At 34.8% G+C, this 22,471-nt stretch overlaps 1 protein-coding gene across 3 annotated transcripts in view; it reads right to left on the bottom strand.

Moving 5' to 3' along the window:
• Nucleotides 1-22,471, bottom strand: part of LOC118276606 (nephrin) — a 284,280-nt gene that overhangs the window by 40,237 nt on the left and 221,572 nt on the right. For all 3 annotated transcript variants that reach the window (XR_004783681.2, XM_035594954.2, XM_035594953.2), the window contains exon 9: nt 7,021-7,157. Coding sequence is in view for 2 of the 3 variants with exons in the window: in XM_035594954.2 (XP_035450847.2) it covers nt 7,021-7,157 (137 nt within the window). In the remaining variant the exon portion in view is untranslated. The remainder of the gene's footprint in view (nt 1-7,020; nt 7,158-22,471) is intronic.

Below are 22,471 nucleotides of genomic sequence, written 5' to 3'. Positions count from 1 at the left end.
CGCCAGTAGGTACAGAATCAAACCTGAATTAGGTCTCATAAAATACCTAGATATCTTATTTCGAGTGCAATATTGTGGTTCTTGAAAATGGATGAAATTCTAATAGCTGCTTAAACTAAATATAAATTTCAAATGTATTCGATGTCGTTATTATATTCAAGTTATAGGTCGTTTAGTTTCGTTTAAGATAAAATTATTGTAAAGAAAATATTATATCTTATACCTAACTTACTTATTACTACTACATATTATTACTTTATTATACAAAGCTGATGAACAATTAGTTTGTTTATTTGAACGCTATTATCTCTGGAATTACTAGTCCCATTTGCATAATTCTTTTTAAATTGTATAGTCCGTTTAATGAGGAAGACTATAGGATATAAAACATCACGCTACACACGGAGCCGAGCAGCGGGTGAAAACGCGTGGGGGTAGCTAATTTTATAATATAAGGTACTTTATATAAATTAGGTAATTTTCATCCCACGTACCGTACATTTATTCTCATATACAAGTAAACTTAGATTGACAATGAATAATAAATCCTCGATTTTGAAACTTAATCCAAACATAACTAGGTACAATTTTGTATAACACAACTTTTTGCGAAGAAAATTTCTATTTTAATGTGTATATCGAGTTGGAGCTTATCGAAGTCGGAGTTTGAAGTAAAAATACGTTCGGGAAACTTGTGTAGGGCGGCAATGGAGACGGAACAAATTAAAAGTTTTCCTCGTTCGTATAAATGTCAAATACATTTGAATGTCGATGGGAGTTCGGGATTTATGTTCGTATCATTGAGCTGTATCGGCTTGGGGTGTTGTGGTGCTACGTGATTGTGGGAACTGGTGGTGCGTGTGAGTATATATTCATTGTTTTTTAAATGAAAAAAGAATTTATATGCACCGCCACAAAGTAATGCATGCAAAACAAGGTATTAATTAAACTAAACAAATTAGGAATATGACGCAAAAAGGCCAGAGTACTCAGCTAAAATGTCGTAGCACAACGGCGCTGATATTCAGCACTAGCCTAAGCACAAATCTTTTTCGTTGAATGTCATTTAACGAAATATAGACCTCCTAGGAACAAAGCGTTAAAGAAACTTAACAATACTTTACTTTACCCGGGAATCAAATACCAACAAAGCAGTCAATGCGAATAAAGTTATGAGTTTTTTACTATGACTCATAATAATTTTAATTATAATGCAATAATCATACTATCTTGGTATTTCATTAATAACTGTACTGCAAACTTTTTAATTACGACTCTTGTGAAGAGAAAACTAAATGATATAATTCAATTAATTACCTAACGATGTGTGTGTACAGTTCCAGACAAAAGTAATGCTATTATTAGAATGTTTATTAATTTTGATGAGTTTCCGATATTTAAAATTATTTTACTCATAATAACAAACAATCTATTCTACACTTTCAACTTTATCACGAAACTATTAAGATTGAAAATCAATTGAAGAAATTGACAACTTAAAGACCAATTTCCGTTGTAATCCGAAATCATTAGCGAGAATGATCCGGGCCAAAACTTGTGATTTTCCCTAAAATCAACGGTGTCCGGATTACTATTAACTCGTAGGAAAACTAATTAGTATTAATTGGCTTTTACCTACCCTTTGTGAGATAAAGGAGTGAGCGATACGTAGGTAATTGACTTTAGATGCCTTTGGTAAGCGGTCAGTATCTAATCGGCAATATATAGCAATGAATTAGTTGCTGGGTTGTATATTTTATTGGGTTGAAGTTCATTGGTAATTTGATTGGATTTGTAATTTGAATAGGCCTTTTAAAACATAAAAAGTAATCAGATATGTATCAGTAACCAAGAACAATTTTTTATCAGTTATATATGATATATAAACAAATATTGTGACGCCTTTTATCACTTACGACTACTTGGCCAATGAAGCAGTTTTCACCAGTTTTTAATGCAATAGACAAAAGCTTTGCCATACAGCAAAGTTCGAAATCAGCGTTATTACGGAAGTTAAGGAAAATTTGATATTTCCAAAATCAGAAATTGTTATGTAATAAATGGACAGAATGGATTAAGATAACTATTTTAAATACTTAATGTATCTAGACGTATTTGGAGACTGGAGAGTAACTTAAGTTTTTTCCAAGTAAAATCGCAATAATACCCTTGCCAGTATCAGGAATTGACCTTCATACCTCATACTGAACATAACTATTAGATCAACGATCACGAAGACAGCAATATAATATTATTCAACATCTCAGAATCAATGTGAAACTTCAAAAGTCTTTGACAAGTGAACCAAATGTGTTTTGTAAAGGAAAAAAGCTGGGTCCGGCCACGGTCGGGTACACACGCTACATCTGGCTACCTGCCCCTTCTTTGTAAATAAACAATGAGACGGATTTCGGGGATACTTGTTTGGTAGATGGTCTAAGTTATAAGAAACAATTTTTTTTTTTTCTTAAGCGGAAAATCGTCCAATGATATCTCTAACCATGGGCGAGGCGAGAGAAAGTGTTAAACTCTTGCTGACCAAAAACCACCCCGTTTCTTCTCTGGTAAACCCCGCCAGGTACCCCGCAGCTCCGAAAAAATTATCCTGGTTATAATAGGTTTTTGACAACTCCTACTTGTCTAGCGAATATCGTAAAAGCCTGTCGCCTAAATGATATTTGACAGTTTTTGGCTAGCATTGATTTTGATTCCCAATTTTTAATAGGACGGAAATTTTATGTAAACTACTGCATCATGCATTTATTTATATTTTTGGTATCATAACCTTTGAGGTAGGGACGCCTTTACCTTGCAATGGCACGACCATGGCTGAGAAAAAAAAAGCCTTTGAATAGGTAAAAATAAAAATTCGAAAGAAGAAGTTCGTTGTTTATTTTCTTTTAAAAACATAACAACAGCATTTAAAGCGTATTAAAACGCTATTTATCACGAAACAATAATCTATTATCCACGTTCCCTAACCAAACCTGACAAAAATTACCCAACCAAAACACAAAATTGAACTAAAGAAAAATCTTCACACATTTTCAAACCGCCACCACCTTACAACTTGTACCACACGCTATCGAAATTACTGCGCTTTTTGACTACCGTTCACCTGATAGAGTTATCATCAAAGGATGCTATCCTCCAGAGCACTACATCACAGCACTACATCAGGTTGCTTACAGAACTATGCTCTTTCATTATATTACACATCTCTCGGTAGATTTACTCGGATTTGGGAATGATGCAGCAAAGGATAGAGGGTATGGTTTGGGGACAAAATGTATTTGGAGTTTGTTTTTAGAAATAATGAATTGAACAGTGCTATGGGGACAGTTTTTTAAGATGGAAAATGAGAAGACTTATGTGTACTGGTGCATCAATGTGATGAAAACTGCACAATATAAGGAATACTAGTCCTTTGATACCGTTTTTTTACTACTAACGTCTATTACCCATCTCCCCAATCCCTGTATCCCCAATTATCTTCAAATTTCTAAACCCCAAAAGGCCGGCAACGCATTTGTAACGCCTCTGGTGTTTCAGGTGTCCATGGCCGGCGGCGATTGCTAATCATCAGATGATCCGTCAGCTCGTTTACCGACTTTTCCTCATAAAAAAATACCAGTCCTCCTACGTCTACGTATTTAAAATAAAATATGAAAATCGTTAAAATGGAATGATGAAATTTATTTTCTATACAATATATTTCTATCAAGAACATGAACAAAGAAGACTTATCTAGAAGAATAGCATTTAAATCAAACGTATTGAATTGAGAAGATAACCATTGCATTACCACAAAACCTTCTATTATAAAAGCTGCTACGAATTTTCCAAAATACAATAAAGTAAAGCTACATTTAGATATAATCAGAATCCAAAAATGATTCGGAGCTGAGAACGATATCGATTTGCAAAGATCACAAAGCTTTAGAAACTTGAACAAAATAATTTCAGTACTTTGATCCTATAGTGTCTGAAAACAAATATTACAAAGCCTGAAGGCTGAAATGTTCAGAAACTTCCATTGTTCCAACAATTTCCTGTGTTTAGTACTTAGTGATAACAATCTAATTGCTTTCAGGTCGTTTTCGTTTAAATTTTGAAATGGATTTTGTGTCCTATTTATTAGACATTATTACTTGCTTTATTGTTCGTTAGTGTAACTCTGTCTAGGGCTTGGGTTCGATACCTATGTTGAGTAAAAGTTATAGCCTTCCTAAGTTTTATGGTATAAGCCGGTAAACGAGCAGACGTATCACCTGATAGTGAGCAATCGCCGTCACCCATAGACAGCTGAAAAACCAGAGGTGTTACAAGTGCGTTGTCGGCGTTTTGGGGGTTAGGAATTTAAGGGTCGTTGGGGAATCGGGGATTGGAAAGATTGGAGAGAGGGGATAATAAGGCCTCCGGTAACCTCACTCACACATCGAAACACAACGCAAGTATTGTATCACGTTGGTTTTCTGTGAGACCGTGGTATGAAATTTTGTTCAGAATATGGCAATAGACTCATCCCCTATTACAGTGGACTCATTATATGACCTGTATATGAGCATGTATCTTTGTATACTTCTTCGAGATTAAAAGTTATATACTTCTAAATATAACAACAAAGTAACCAAATATAATATATTAGTCGATTTCCACGAAAACTCCACATTAACAACAATGTACAATTTTATTTTTAATGTATTACGTACATTGTGATCGTACTCATAACTTTGGAACGTAAACGGAAAACTTGTGATACTTTACACCGAGTTCGAGATAACATACAACATAATATAGTATCTAAACTTAATCTCATTAGCTTCAGCTATATTTGTGGGGATCCAATTTACTCAGTCCGGGAATTGAACCTGACCAACGAGACAGTTTTAGCTTACTTTGTGAAAATTATAGAACCACTTTATGACTACGCATATCGTAAACTAGTGAGTTCTGCGCAGTTTTATCTGCTGTGGCTTCTATTGATTGTGGCGTGATGTTTCATAGTGTATAGCCTTCCTTCAATCTTTCCATCATTCAATCTGAACCAGCACTTCTTGAGATTAGCACCTTACAAATAAACGAATTTACTAGCTACTCTGGCGCGATTTCACTCTCTCAGCTCAGCTCCTATGAGTCGTAGCGGGATGTTTTATAGCCTCGATAAATGGATTATGCAAAATAAAAATAATTATTAAAATAAGACTAGTAGTTTTGGAGATTAGTGCGTTCAAATAAACAAACTTTTTAGATTATATACCTACTACTAAAAGGTATAGCTCCATTAGCTAAAAATCACGGTTTATTCTCGTAAATTAATGGAGAAAAGCTCTACTAGTTTCAAGTCACAGAGGGACTTTTCATCTTGAGCAGTGTGCGTTTTAGTTAATTTAGTATGTCTCACGATAGTTATTATAAAAGTAGGTATAGCTCCAATTTTGTAGAAATGTAGACAATTGAATTTTACAAATCAATGTTTCAATGTATTCCAACATCAGAATCAGATTGAAATCATTTCAATATCCTTCCAGGCATACCATTCACTGTTTTAACAAGAAATCCTACAATAACAAAGAAGAAATATTTCATACAATTGTTATTTCAAATGAACGATAATAATTGCCTTTACTTGCTTACTCTCACACATTTTTTATTTAATTTTCATCCGTCGGAATGTCCACATTAATTAGACTTCCATTTTAATTGAATATCTTTTTATTTATTAGCATTGAAGTTTTATTATGATTCTGTTGAATAATTACTTTGTGTTAACTAACAACTGTACCTACCCTTAGTACGAGTTTACTTTACGTTTAACGAGATCGAAATGAGAGCGTGTTCGGCACTCTGATTGGTCCGCTCGCATTAACTAACCAATCAGAACGCCGAACGCGTTCTCGTTTCAACTACATACATATATATCATCACGCCTTTGATCCCCGAAGGGGTAGGCAGAGGTGCACAATATGGCACGTAATGCCGCTGTGTACACCCACTTTTCACAATTTATGTTGTAAGTCCCATGTAATAGGTGGTGAGCCTATTGCCATATAACGGGCACCTTTCCAGACTCCGTGCTATCACTGAGAAGTTATCGAAAAACCGAAAAAAGCCCAGTAGTACTTCGCCCGACCCGGGAATCGAACCCGAGACCCCTTGCCCGGCAGTCGCACTTGCGACCACTCGGCAAACGAGGCAGTCGTTTCAACTACTTTAAACGTAAAGCAAACTCGCACTAAGGGTAATGGGTGGTACTGGTTGGTTGGTTCAATCAGAGCGGTGAACGAACTCTGGCGTCTTAACTCTAATGATAAAAGACAAACTGTTACAAGACTGATGTTTGTCTGTTTGTAAACAGAGATTTATTATTAATAACTAGAATTTGAGGCTCTAGTGATCTTTATCATGCTATGTGCTTCCCTACTATCGATACTTCACATACTCGAACTGCGCATCTTCCTCGCATAGCTACATAGTTTAGTATCAGTGGAAACGGTCACATAGTTTCACAGCTTAACTATTACATTGTAGCATAGCTACATAACACATCTCTGTTGGAAAAGCATACTAAATATAACCCTTTAATATAAATTCAATATTGAATTCAAAAGGAAGATCACTACGACCTCATCTAGTTATTTAAGAGATTGACGTGCAAAAGAGTTACATTGTAACCTATTTGCAGAAATATATATTTTTTTTATTCGATATAAACTAATGCTTGACTACAATCCCACCTGATGGTAAGTAGTGATGTAATCGTTGATGGTGAGGCGCACTAGTTTATTAAGAGCCTATTCACTCTAGACTTGAAGACACCCACATTGTAATCCGATGGAAAAACCGCAGCAGGCAGATTGTTCTAGTCCGTCGATGTACGCGGAATAAACGACGAAGCGAAACGCTTAGTTCGAACCGTAGAAGTTTCGACAAGGTAAATTATATTATGTAATTATTTTATTATATCATTTACCAGTACTATTAAGATTATTTAATTAAATACTAGATACAAATACTTACATAGTACAGTGAGATCTATCTCAGCTTTCAAAGTGTTGCTGATCATGACATTCTTGGCTTCGCAGGTATACCTCGCTTTGTTGTCCGACGCGTCTGCCTTGAAGGACAGCACGTTTTCTGACATTCTGCCACTGGTTCTGAAACAAGATTACTTTGAATTAGTCTAGTGCTTAGGTATAATGGCTTTAAATACTAGTATTATAGTGTTGGTAACCAACTTTGTAGAAGGAGGTGGTTCTCGTAATAATAGGGTTAGATGACTGATTTGTATTTTAGTGTCTGTCTTGTAGATTATTTTGAAATATTAGACATGTATTTTTATTAAAATAAAAATTAGTCATCTACCGTATTGTTCAAATCCGTTCAATCAGAAAAATTACCACCTTGGTGGGTAGGCATTTTGCAAATGCAAAACGGCGGACATTTTTCTAGCAGGGATCACCCTGCTAGGATAAAAAGTACTTAGTACCATTATTAGTTCAAAACTAACCTAACCCATTATCCCCGAAGGAGTAGGCAGAGGTGCACATTACGGCATGTAATGCAGGTATACAATGTACACCCACATTTCACCATTTGTGTTATAAGTCCCATGTAATAGGGGGTGAGCCTATTGCCATATACTGAACACAATTCCAGACTCCGTGTTACCACTGAGAAATTTTCGAAAAACTGAAAAAAGCCCAGTAACACTTTGCCTGACCCGGGAATCAATCACACTTGCGACCACTCGCAGTCAAAACTCACTACCTCACAAAACAATATTCCCAGTTTACAAGTTGACACTTCAAAAGTCAATGAACCCAACATGATTTGTAGATAATTGTCAATTATTAATATCAATCCTAAACTCCAATACATATACAGGCACATATCACAATAACATGACAATCAATAATACATGTCATTATGTAATTCAGTATGTATCATCAATAAATTCATTATTCTGTTCACACACGACCGCTTTCGCTGAAACAATTTTATTATGTATCGATTTTATGTACTGGAGGTAAATTAGACATGGGTACAATTTTCGTTGTTATTTTTATGTATTATTGTATATAGGACAGGCACATAATTGATTACGTCATTTAGGTCAAGATTAAAAGCCCTGGTCGTAATCTGAAATTAGTTGACCCATTTCGAACAGTTTCGAGAAAAAGTCGAGTATTCTAATTAGTGTCGTATATTATTACACACGGTTATTAAGACCGCCAAGCAAGTGATATAAGGTTCGATTCCTAAGTCAAGCAAAGTATTTTTGGATATTTTTCAGATTTTAAAATTGTTACTAACTGGATAATAGACTAGCCTTTTATTACATAAAACTCATCATATAACTTGTGAAGTAAGTTGGTTATATACAATAAAGAGTATTACAATATGTACCTTATGTACGTATCATTAAAGCTCTATTTTCCATTTTATCTACCATTCAGCTTACAATATTCTTATTCTAAAATAATCCTAGGTCTTTAGATTAAATTCCATGTTCACCTTTATTGGTTGTTACATTTATAGTTTAATTTAAATTCTATGTAGTTAGATATTAGATTCAGATTGCTTTGAGAACTTTAATGTAAATAAAAGCCAAGATTAAATACTTTTATTATCTTTTAGCTTTTAGTTAATGTTCTGTTTATTTGTTGTTTAGTTTTATTAAAACTTCTGTTTATTAATTGTGTTATTCGTAGCAATTTGCTTCTATTGTCTCTGCCTACCCCCATGGGAGACTAGCGTTAGGTTATGTTTGTATGTAATTGTGTTATCGTCTTATGATATGGATGAGTTTGTATTAATGAGAAATGTGTGAATGATAACTCAAATGGAGTGGTTAATATCACACTAATATTATAAATGTGAAAGTTTGTTTATTTGTTTGTCTGTCAATTACGCTGCACTTATTGAACATAATTCAATGAGGTTTGAGTTGACTTGGTAGGATTGATGGTAGGCTTAATAGGATACTATTTAACCCACGCGATCGCGGGCAAAACAGCTGGCAGAAGCTAGTATATTATATTTTTGTATAGTTTCTTATATTTTACGAAAGGTACAATGACAACGAGCCCAGAAAAGCCTAGTAAGGTCCAACATTTTTTAAAGAAAGGCAAAACAAGAAAAATGTGTCCCCGCACTTGACAGACAGGTTTATCAGGGAGCGCTCCTGTTCTATCTTCCACATGTGTAGTCTTTAAGTCGGCTCACAGCACCCACGGGAAGCGCAAGGGTGGTGAACTGGTGACAAATGTGTTTTTATTCTATCGTCACACAATTACTGTATCACGGGGTGGTGGAGTAGTTTTTTTTTTTTTGAGGGGGGAAAATCACCCAGTCACTTTTCTCGCCTTGGGCGAGGCGAGAGGGAGTGTCAAACTCTTACTGACTTAAAACCACCCCGTTCCTACTCCTGCTTTTCTGTAGTAGTCTGCAGCTCCGGATCAATGTGGTGGTGTAGTGGATGGTCATATAATTACTATGTCAGTAAAAAGTCTTATTGCAATATACGAGTATACCGACATTTTTGATAGACTTATTATAAAAAACCGACTTCTTTTTGGTAATACGCCAAGAAAAGGGACCCTATAATAGATTTTTATGAAACAAACTATTACTCGGTAGAGAGAATATCGTATTAATATTGAAATTCACGGTCCGTCAGTCTTCCCACGGTTAGGGAAGATTATTGAAAAGATAAGCTATGTTCGTCTCTTTTCTTCTCATATATTTTTAAAGAGATAGAGCAGGATAGATGATTTAAATCCGTAATATAGATCCGAACGTATTCTTCGCTGTATTACAATATAAAATATATCAGATAGATAATTTTTGTATGAGATGTAGAATTTAGTTTCATGTAAAGGTTTTATGTTTTTGAAATATAAATGATTACAACGCTTGTTATTCTTTAATAGATAGTCAGTAATTTATTTCATAAAAGAAAGAAAGCCTCCAACCAAACGCAGTACTTATATGTTGTGAGAGAGTATTTTTTTTTAAGTATCGTCACGCCTTTTATCTCCGAAGGGGAAGGCAGAGGTGCACATTACGGCACGTAATGCCGCTATACAATGTACACCCACTTTTACACAATTGATGTTGTAAGTCTCATGTAATAGGGGGTGAACCTATTGCTATTTTACTAGGCACCTTTTCAGACTCCGAGCTACAACTGAGAAATTTTAAAACCGAAAAAATCCCAGCAATGATTCGCCTGACCCGGGAATTGAACCCAAGACCCCTTCCCTAGTAGTCGCACTTGCAACCACTCGGCCAACGAGAAAGACTGACTGACGACACATGATTTGAGTCCGCATGCTATTACTTAGAATTTGGAGTGTGAAAACGTATAATAATACCTTACTCAACCATGATAATTAGATAAAAAGATAAAAAACAAATCCATATCAAACATTGGGTAGTACAAAATTATCTTTAAAACTCCTGAAAATCATACTTCAAGATATTTCAGCATCTTTTATTCCTACAATACCTGAGCCGAAGTCTTTCCAATAATCCATTTTATCTTCCAATAAAACTTATACCGATAAACCAGCTTAGGTTGTAAGATGAAATCTAGGTCACAAAGGTAAGTACTAACTTTGAATGTAGATTGTTCATTTAGTTATCTTACTCTTGATATTATTGTTACGTTCTTTTAACTATTTAAGTTACCGTACTTTTTTTTGTTTTTACCACTAATATAACTAAGAGTTACTTAGCGTTAGGGAACACCTAAACTATCCTACATTTTTTATGGTAAACGAGCAGACGGATTCTCTGATGGTAAGCAATCAATGGACATTTGAAACACCAGAGGCGTTACAAGTGAGTTGCTGGCCTTTAGGAATTTAAGGGTTGTTGAGGAATCAGGGATTGGGAAGATTCGGAAGGGGAGTAATTGGGCCTCCGGTAACCTCACTCATACAACGCAAGCGTTGTTTCAAGTCACTTTTCTGTGAGGCCGTGTTATCACTCCAGTTAAGCCGGCCTGTTTGCACCGATGCATGGCTCTCCCACACTTAAAAATGCCAACAGCATTGTACGTAACCAAACAAAAATCGAAGAACAAATATCATCATCTATCTAAACACACACAAAAACAAAAACAATACGACACTTCAAAAACAAAAACAATCTATGACATCCGAATCAATGTATGACGTCACGAACCAAACAAAGCCAAGTTCACTCCGGGAAACTGAGAGGAACGGAACGGGAGGGAACTTGAAAAACAATATCAGATATCTCAAGTTTTGGCTTATCTGGGGGAGGCGACTCCTCCCTCATTTTAAGTTTGTGGCCTTTGAATTTTTAATTGCATTTTAGTTTAAACCGCTAGATTTTATTTAAGAGGTTTTCGTGTAATGAAAATGTTTTATCTTTGTTTGTTTTTTGGATTGTAGTAGTGAAGATATTAATCCTACAAAAGAGAAGGTTGGCTTATTGAAATTTAATGTAGGTTTCTTCTAAAATTCATGCATTTTTTTTTAGTGTTAAGTTATCACTTGGTATCATATTTGTTGGTTAACCTGTAATTGGCGATTGTATAAACACAAAACGGCCTTATTTGTATTAACTGTATTTAATACTCTTTACCTATACAGAAGCTGTAGGTATACCTTTTAAACAATAATAAAAACTATAAATAAAAGAAAAATTTCTTAATCAATCGTATTTATCGTCTATAAAAAAATGGTTGGCGTAGATTGCCTGCTTATCATTCTCTTCGGGGATTCCTATCATGCTAATGTGTTTTACTAAAGTACCTTAAACCAAAGCAAACAAATCAAATTATGTCTTATTCACGTCACAACTAAGTATGTTTTTGCATAATATTTATTTAGTTCAAGACCATTTCCTTGTCCCTACGTCACATTATGCTAATGTAAATACGATCTTAAAGCAATGTAAACATAGAGTCTGGTTTTCCCCGTTGGCGGTAGTTCCCTTTATAAGTCGTAGTTATTTTTAGTAAGGGACTTATATTAATTATTAATTTGGGCAACTGGCTGTCGTGGAACGTGTCGCCGGTTCCATTCCCGCACGGAACAACTCTTTGTTTGATCCACAGATTGTTGTTTCAGGTGTCATGTGTATTTGAAATTATATGTTTGTAAACACACTTACGATACAGGTGAAAATCCTAGTGTGGGATAACGTTTTTTAAAAGAAAGAAATACCAAAACTATTTCTTAGTTCGCAGGAATTAATAGTCCTTATTCGTAACTACACGTATGCAAAATGTTAAAAATGTTTGCTTGAGAAAATAAAGTATAAAGAGATATAAAACAAACATTTGTTCTGTCATGTCAAAAGAAAAAATCCCGGCGAATATTCACCAAAGACACAACACACGTCAGTTTTTATTTCAAATATAAACGTAAGCTGCAGTCACAGAACAAGGGAAAGTGCGCAACAAAAATATAAAAAAAATAAGGAAAAAACATAAAAAGCACTCCCCTCTTAAATAAAATATTTACGGAAAAGAAAACCGCGTCAGAAACAAAAGAGAAAGATTGCAAAAATTCCATAACTCGCCCCGTTCAGGTATTTAAAACTAAGACAGACAAAAAAAAAGTTTCAAAAAACCGCTTAACCACCACCTTCGGTAGTCTATCTATTTTATTTTCCATAAATATTGTTGAAGCACCTCAAACTCTGCCGACCCCAGTTTGAAACTTCGCCCGCTTGCGAGATGAATAATTTCCTCTCGAAATTCTTGGGATGTTTAAAATTTAAAGCGCTTAGAGCACCCGGTAACACTGTCTTACTGACGAATTTTACAGAGAATCATTTTCAGAAGCTTCTTACTGTAGTTTCAGGGTATAAATAGGTTTATTTTTTATTCCTAATTTTGAATCTAATTACCTACATAAGTAATTATGGCTAATTTTAATCGAGCATAGGAATAAATAGGTTTATTTTTAAATATAAATTTTGTGGGAGAGCCATGCGTCGGCACAAATGGGCCGGTTCAACCGGAATGATACCACGACCTCACAGAAAACCCACGTGAAACAACGCTTGCCTTGTGTGAATGAGGTTACCCGAGGGCCAATTATCCCGCTCCTCAATCTTCTTAATCCCCGATTCTTCAAAAACCCTTAAATTCCTAACCCCCAAAAAACCGGCAACGCACTTGTAACGCCTCTGGTGTTTCAAGTGTCTATGAGCGGCGGCGATTGTTTACCATCAGGTGATCCGTCTGCCCGTTTACCGGCTTATATTGACGACTTCGACAGATTAGAGTAATTGAAACCTTAATTTTTGCCTGAAATTTAATATATCCACCTCTGCTTAAAACTTCATAGATTAAACAGAACTAATCCTTATGTTAAATTCTACTAGTACTGAATATACATTCGGACCTTTGACTTTAAAATCATCAGTTCTGTATAAATATCTGACATTTGGCTTTAGGTTAGTTTCTGAGTTGTGTCTAGTGTAGAATTTGCACTGCCTGCCCAATTATTGTAATTAAAGTACCCTCTACATGGAAACTATTTCGAAATGTAATGTAGTATTTACATACATACATATCGTCACGCCTTTAATCCTCGAAGGGGTAGGTAGAGGTGCACATTATGGTACGTAATGCTACTGTAAAATGTACACCCACTTTTCACAATTTATGTTGCAAGTCCTATGTAATAGGTGGTGAGCCTATTTAGGTACATATGTGGTAAGCCAATTTGACTGTAGTATTTACATGCACACAATTTCCTACAATACAGTGCAATGTAATTATTTATTACACCAAAACAAGAACCAACCTAATTTAAAAATAAAACATTCCAATTTCCAAACAATAAACCACATGTTACAAACAAAAAACTGCTCCAATTTTTTCAACAAACAATCCTTCAATAGCACTTATAAAAGAGTGAATTCAATAGAAAACATTTTGTTCAACGTAGAATTTTATTCAATAGACCGTATCAACTGCCCATGGCAATATTATGGACCTACTTTCCCATGGAAATGTCCATAATTCGATCCCGTGGGACTGAAATGACCACAAGTCGTTTTTATTACAAACAACAGTAGTTTTGAATTACATTTTGGGGACCGAAAGGGTTGTGGGTTGGGCCAACTTTTTAAAACGTAATACCATTGTGTTAATGTACCCCTTTTTCTGTTATTTTCGGAATTTTTGGTACATTTTATTCGGTTTACTCAGGTGTTTGCTGAATTTGGCGTATATTGAAAGCGTAACTACTGAGTAAAGGATTTGGAGTTCGATTCCTGGGGTTGGTAAAGTATTATGAGAAATTTACTCGGAAATCTACACTACTAACCAGTGTATAGTATAGTAAAAGATTTTCCTATTTAACATTATTTTGGATTAAAGGCCGCAACTGGGCAAACAGAGGACACTCCCCAATGACTTCTCGCGCCTTGGGCGAGGCGAGAGACGGCATCAGACTCTTACTGACTAAAAACCACGCCGTTCCTACTCCTGCTTTTCGAGCCGGAGCCCCCAGTAACCTACTAGGCAGTCCGCAACTCTGGGTCGGCATCAGCACTGCTGGGAATATTACTAGCTTAAACCTGCTAGCCTCTAACCTAGTCAAAATAAATGTATGTAATCGTACAATCAGATCCAAACCTGTGTGAGCAAACAGGTCGAGCCGTTTGACACGGCGGCTTGACAGCAACGCTTGCTAACAACCAGTAGTCGGTTGTCACGCTACTAATTGTTGCGATGTCGACTACCAATCACTCGAGCATTCACATAGGCTAATTATTTTTGGTGTGGTCTAAGTTATAAGATATTGGCAATGGAGAATGTTAACGTTTTAGACATGTGTGTAACTATGAAGCCCTCGATGTAACGAATCGATCTGTATAGGTACTTAGTTTTGTCGTACAATCAAAACTGACCAAATTATATGCATCTAAGGTTTTGATGACTTGAATTTCTGATATAAAAATAATGTTGTACTGTGACGTCATAGTACAACGTTACACATATCATATTAACATATCCATTGAAAAACCGTATCTAATGCAAAGAAATAAGAACCATTTCAATTTAAACATGTAAAGGATTATAAACATAACCTTTTATCTCCATACTATGACATATACAGACTAATTAAAACATCCCTAATGACTTCTGTTCCCCAATAAAGAAACTACAGAACAAACACTTGAAAACTAAAGGAGATCCATTCACAAGATATAAATCTTCCCACGCTGCGCAGGAGTTTCTGAACCGTGAATGCATTTCTAATATATTTATTGGTGCAAGACTTCTTGTGTTCTTATGTACTTCTTACTGTTAAATACATTTCCAACTTTATCATTTTGATTTTAAAGTCCAAAATCTAATAAAAAACATTAACAGATTGGTATAGGTTGACCTGCTGAGTTGAATTGTAATATACTTTTCTGTCAAATTGATTTGCAACTTAAGCGTTCTGATTATAAAGTTGAAAATTCAATGAATAAATTATGGAATTGATATAGCTTTACATGCTGTTATGTGTATAAGTGCATGGGATCTTTATTCATTTGTGTAGTGTCTTGTAATTGGTATGAGATAATTGAGATAATTCCTTTTTGGTTAATTTTTAATTATTTTTTTTTTGTGGTGATTGTGGGAAGGATGGTGGTGATTTTTAATTAAAAGTAGTAGCAAGTTTTTAATTACTACTTATGTAATATTAATTAAATAAACTCATGTTTTAATAGGTATAATCTTGGTAGGAAAAAACGACCCTGCGAATTATTTTTATTTTATACAATAATCGACTTTTCAATATAATAAAATATCTTAATTATTGTTTTCTAGCTAAGTTTCTAGAAACAAATCACAAGTGTATATTTCATATAAAATTCATAAAAAATATCATATTTGACGTTTATATAAAAGATTTGAATTCGATCAGTATATAATTATATTATGTATAGATGCAGCATGACTAGACAAGTTTTTATCATTCATAGTTTCATCTTTTGTCAACAAGAGCTATTTTCCCAAATCAAATTCATAACGGCGTCGTTGACAGTCCAACTTAGATTAATTGCGAAAAGAGACATCTATCAAGGAATAAAAGAAACAAATTGGCACAAATCCAAAATGGCGACTACTGCATTTCATAAGACCTTTTATATGAAATAAAAGAAAAGAAAAAAAGAAAATCATCTTGTGAATATATTTCTATTTTCATAAAAGCGTGTTCTTAAGAAAGGGGCAGTATTTGACACTTATCTCTTAAAAAAATATTTTAAAAGCATATTATTATCCATCGTACTATCTGTCCCTTTTGCCTTTACTTGTCGAATTAAATGTCAAAGGTTTATTTCTTTAAAAATATGTTTTTTATTATTTTTCAAAAGTACCTTTATGTTAAGTAATGTCATTTGAAGGATTGTTTAATTGATGCAGAAGATTTAAATGCAAATGTAGTATTTAAAACATTACACATTTAAAATTTTTTGAAGCTCGGTTATTCCCGCAGTTTTGCCCTCATGATTGTAGACATAACGTATGCAAGAACATAATTTGTGAGTAGTCAAGGCATTAAGAGATAACAAACAAATAAATAAATTTACTTTCAGACATACTTACTGGTTTAATCAGTCCCAGTCCCAGTCAATTTAGCAATTATTTTCGGAACAATATCGTTAGTAAGGAATAGTTTAAGACTTAAACTTTAAGTAATCATTAAATGTCTCTGAGTGTGGCTGTTAAAATATTAGTTAGGATACAAAATGTTTTGGTCTTTACTGACTTCTCAACTTCAAACAAAACAAACTCTTAACACTTAACACTAAAACATAAAATAGCAAAACCTTCAATTTATTTACAATACAACATTTCTATACAATTCCGTAAGTAACACATCACGTTTAAAAGTCCTCTATAAATATAGTGGTACCTTGCATTCAAAACATTTTGGGACGTGTCGCGATTCGGACCTTTTCCATAAAAGTAAGTATGGGACCTCAAGAAAGGGTCCCTCGACATATGTACGTATATATTTTCGATTCGGTTCGAGAGTTTGTATCAACAGTATTTATTTTCCCCCCTCTATGTTAGTAGCGCGTGTCAAATGCAAGTTTATTTGATTTAAATTATATGGCAACTAGTTTTTCTGTGAGATATTAATGGAAGATTGACGATGGTTATTGGTTAAGTTGGTATGTTTGATATTTGATTGATTTATGGTGAAAGAGGGAGTCTTTATTGCAGGATCAATGGATGTCATGTAGAATAGTGTAATCAAAAATAGCATGCAGTATTTTCCTTTTTAAAACGTTGCCTAACACTAGGATTTTCTTATGTGTCGTAGGTGCGTTTACAAACATACATATAAGCTCACATCACAACAATTTGTTGAAAATTGTGGATAAGACGAAATGTTGCTGCGTGGGGGAATCGAACCCGCTACACGTTGCGCCCAGCCCTAAATATAATTTGGTAATTGGAACAAAGAATGAAATGGAATATTTTTCTTGTGCTTAAAACAATTTCCACTCAATAGATTTAAAATAAATTGTGCACACACACACACACACACACATACTTCGCGAATTTGGGTCAATTTGTGATGTTCCACACGTATTGTATTTCAATAGAGCAACAAGTACAAAACTTCATGTTTGTGGTATAATTTGACACCGTAGGGGACTTTATTACAGAGGTATTAAGAGCGGTTTTCCTTTTTAAGTATTTGATGATGTGGTTTTACAAAAGCTGTGCTGTATCTACTGTTGGCAACTTTTTCAACTCTATTGTTAAAAAAAAAAACTTTGTGTTACTAAAATTTAAACATTGCGAATTTGTAATTTTTTCGGCAATCTTTTCTTGACACAAACCTTGTTTGAAAACATGAACTGTATTTAATAAGTCGTTATTAGCAAAAGAGCTAACCGAAGAGCATTTTTTAAAGGGCCAAAATCATCCAATGGCTTCTCCCGCCATGAGCGAGGCGAGAGGGAGTGTCAGACTCTTACTGACTAAAAACCACCTCGTTCCTACTCCTACTCTTCGAGTCAGCGCCCCGATAAACCCGTTAGGTAGTCCACAGCTCCGGATCAGTCATAAGAATATACTCTTTTATAAGAGAGAATTATAGAACAGCAGTGGACTGTCACAGTTGACTGATGTCGATATTCAGCGCTCTAATTGGCACGTTTTTTTCGAGCCGGCCAATCAGAGCGCCTAACGCACTTTCGTTTCAATTACTTTAAACGTAAAGCAAACTCGTACTAAGGGTTTTTTTACCGATTCAATCTTAGTTTTAGTTAAAGTACAGACTAGCTAAGGTTGTTAATCTCTATACACATAACGTGAGATATCTTTCAGTTATTATGACGGGGATAAATCAAACTGAACGTGGCCAAGACATTGCTCTAAGTCAGTGGATAAAGGAATAAGCGACAGCGATTTTGTTTTTGTAATGTCCACTTTACATTTTGGGTGATAGGTTTGAGTATTGAATGGCGGTTAACCGTTGAGATGGTAGTTACATTACTTAGCTTAGTAACATTTCAATGTCTATCACTAACTTTCAAACTAAAGCATGCAAAACAGGCTATTTGAATAGTTCGTTCAAACACTTACTACACAAGAACATAGTAAAAATTATTCACATTTCATTTAAATTATTCCACAAGACTTAATTCATTCCAGAAATAAAATACAGTTAAGAACTAAAAACTCAAATCCACACAATTTGCAACTACATCAGCTAGAACAATATTTACAAACAAACAACACTCGGAGCAATCCTAAAAACAAAAGCAACCATAATTTAAAGAAATAACACCTCTATGTCGAAGACTAAATAAAAAGCAACTCTCAACTAAACGCTAAGACCCTAAGGCCCATAATCGGTTGAACGAAAAACGAATAAAGCGGATAGGTAAAAAGAGAATAAAGCGCCGCCGCCGCTTCTAAATTCCGCTGCATTTTATAAATTTCTCTCTAAATTTTTCGAGGCGTTATTTATAACTTAATCTCGAAACTTGGTAAATGTTTAAAGCGCTAACTGCTGCAAATATATCTTTTAAGATCCAGTGCAATGTCCTTTTATTCTTGGGAGTCTAGGCTTTACAGTTCTTAAGGCTTTAGTAAATAGAGCTGCACTAGTTCTATTGCGACATCTAGTGGCGAGGAAATGAAGATAAATATTTTTAGAACTTTTTAGGTAATATGGTTTTAATGTTTTATGTTCTGTGAGGTTATTTAGGTAATTATTAGCAAAATAGAATTAGGTTTATTAATAGTCCAATATAGGAATTTTATCCTAAAAATCTGATATGTCTTACTACAGTTTTTTATCTTTATATTATTACAAATTCGTTCTAAAAGCAAGGATTCCAACATCAAACAAGTCCTAAGAAAAATAATGTTCAAAGAAATTGGTCCTCATCTCAGTATTTTTCCCCTCAGTTTATTTACAGACGGTTTGAAGTTTTCAAGTTTTGAAAGAAAATAGAAATATTTCTTAGCTATACAAGGCTTCTGAATACATGCCCTCATGCCCTCTTCTGAGGAACTATGAAGCTGGAGGGAACTTGACTCTGAAGAGGCTTTTGAAGTAAATTTACTAGAAGCAACCGACTGACTTAGCGAAGAAAGGGTTATTACTCTTTACATAGGGTTAAAAATGATGTATGAAAGTAGTTTGTATTCATTCTGATACTAAGAATTGGGATGTACCCTTGTCTAGGTCACATTTTTTGTAGGTCATCAAAAGACGATACTAAACCGTTTCATAAAAGTAAGATATAAAAAAAATATGGGTTTAAATCCAGAATAATGTGTTACGACGATATTTTTAATGAAATTGCTAGTTTTGTGACTTTTTGAGATAAATTTAAATTAATAACAACCAATAAGAAATTTGGACAGAAACTCCAGCACTAAAAAAAAAAACCTCGAAAATAAGAAAGATCATAATCATCATCATCATATTATCAGCCACAACACGTCCACTACTGAACATAGACCTCCCCCCAATGAATTCCAGATAGGCCGATTGGCCGCTTCCAACTAGAAAGATCACATACCTACTAAATAAAAAATTATTAATTAATACAAAAGCAGTTTCCATTCAAACTACCATACCAATCAAACTCCAAATCATAGAAGATGCAGCTGAATTAACCTCACAACACAATCCAAATAACATAGACACAGTATCAATAGCAGTACAGACAGACATACAGAAACTGTACAGACATAAACGAACAGAGCAACAAGCCCTTGGGCTAAATGGGGTCAAAGATCTTATGTTAATAGTGCATTTGGCTGAACTTGTGTCTGGCAGACCGCACAATGCTATTTATGACGACGAACAGATAGAGAGGGTTAACAATAATATGTGTGTAGAGAATTGAGAGAATTCAGGCTTTGACTGTGAATATATGCATTCAGTTGTAGTAATTGGACTAATGTTTGAAGTCAAAGAAATAAAGGGAATGTTAGAGAGAATATAATTAAACATAAAGATAATATAGTATGGCAATATTAATACAACACAATAATATTAAACCACTTTTCCTTCTTTAGCCTTCAACGAGGCGAGAGTGAGTGTCAGACTCTAACTGACTATAATCCACCCCGTACCTACTCCTACTTTTCGAGCCATAGCCCCGGTAACCCGCTAGGTACTCCACAGCTCCGGGTCAATATTAAAGCACTACAAAAGCAAGTAGCACTAGATAAGACACAACCTTGAACTTTACAAAACTCTGAACAAGAACCGATAAAGAAAACGTCGCACAAAATACAAAAACAGCGTCCAATAAAAACAACAAGATCTTAAAACCCATTATTCCATCATAATAACACTTAGAAAAGAAAATACGAAAAGACACCTCGAGCCAAAGTCACACGTATCCTCAAGATGCGGGCATCCATTAATCAATCTATCGTTAAGACGTTTCCAAGTTTTTACGCCACGACAAGGTTACATCGGAAGGGTCTCGAGTTCCCCAAGAGTTTTATCAAGGGAGGGTATTTGTAAAAACTTGGGTGTTACTTGATGGGAGCTTAGATAGTTTGTATTGATTGTTGTTTAAACATTTATAGAGGGCGCCTCTCTCGATTTAAGTGGTCCAAGAGTAATACTATTAATGGATCGTTTATTTAATCGTCTAATTGTGCGCGTGTGTGATTACACGTTCGTCATTTGACACTGAAATAATGGAGGACAAAGCAAAAAAGGGGATTTAACTTTTATTTGAACTTTTCAAATCGTAATCCACTTCAATTAAGTTGTAACTCTAATAAATTGCTTTCGGCTTTAGGCTAGACTAGGCAAAGTTTATTATTACGAGGTATGTTATATGTAGTTGCTTGCTAAATATTTTAATCATAAAATTCATATAGAAATAATACCCCGAATGCGTAGGTAGGTGCACATATTAAATGTTTCAGCAATTTTTCATTGCTTAAGTTATAGACCCAAATGATAGATCCTTTGATCCAACTTTAAACCATTTCTGAGAATATTAATGTGAAATGAAATGGTATTTGTTTTCTAACGTGAATAGGTACGCCACACAATAGTAATTTACATTTTAATAATAAAAAATTGAGATTATAAACTTAAATCGTAACTCAATTCATTAGGATTCATTACGCAGAGGTCGCCACTTGTGACTAAAGCACCAATACCCATTAGACCATCGTTACCACCGCCCATTACACGCAGATCGCACGAGAGTCCGTCAATAGCTGTTACATTGCACAGTAATGAGCTAAAATAGCTTGTTACAGTCTAAATTAGCTTGTCAATTTGTTGCATTTAGCTCCTCTTGCTGAAGAGATTATTGCTGCTACTGATTTGCTAATTTGAACCTTATTGGATTTGTAACTTGTCTAACCAAGCTTTTTAATTGTGGACTCTGTATTTACAAATGCGACATTGGAAAATCAAACACCTATCGGGGATATCATTCAATCTCAAAGGTTAGTTGGCTGGGTTTGGAAACCAGAAAAAAAACGAGATCTAACATTTTACTCGTACTCACACTATCAACTTTTCAGCATTTGTGTTATAAGTCCCATGTAATAGGGGGTAAGCCTATTGCCATACACTGGCAACAATTCCAGATTATATGCTACTACTGAAAAATTTTTGCGCAACCGAAAAAAAACCTAGTAATTCCTTGCCCGACCCGAGAATCGAATCCGAGACCCCTTGCCTGGCAGTCGCACTTCCCACAACTCGGCCACCGAGGCAATCCCGTTTAAATTCAATTCCAAAACTGTTTCAATGTCACCCCAAAACTGTGGAAGATACAAGGCGACGAGGAAAAACGAAATATCAAAGTAGTACCAAAATCCAATTGAAAATCTCACCTAGACTCCGTCTGACAGGTTCACAAAGAAAATCAAAACTAAGAAAAGCGATTACGTCTGAGACCGTTTCCCGGGTATTTTAGCATCAACTTCGGTATAGGGTTACAAAAGGAAAATGGTCCC

The sequence above is a fragment of the Spodoptera frugiperda genome, chromosome 17, assembly GCF_023101765.2.
Source record: "Spodoptera frugiperda isolate SF20-4 chromosome 17, AGI-APGP_CSIRO_Sfru_2.0, whole genome shotgun sequence".
In the NCBI taxonomy this organism is placed as follows: Eukaryota; Metazoa; Arthropoda; class Insecta; order Lepidoptera; family Noctuidae; genus Spodoptera; species Spodoptera frugiperda.
Note: the sequence above shows the minus strand (reverse complement) of the source record. Positions and strands in the feature narration are given on the sequence as shown.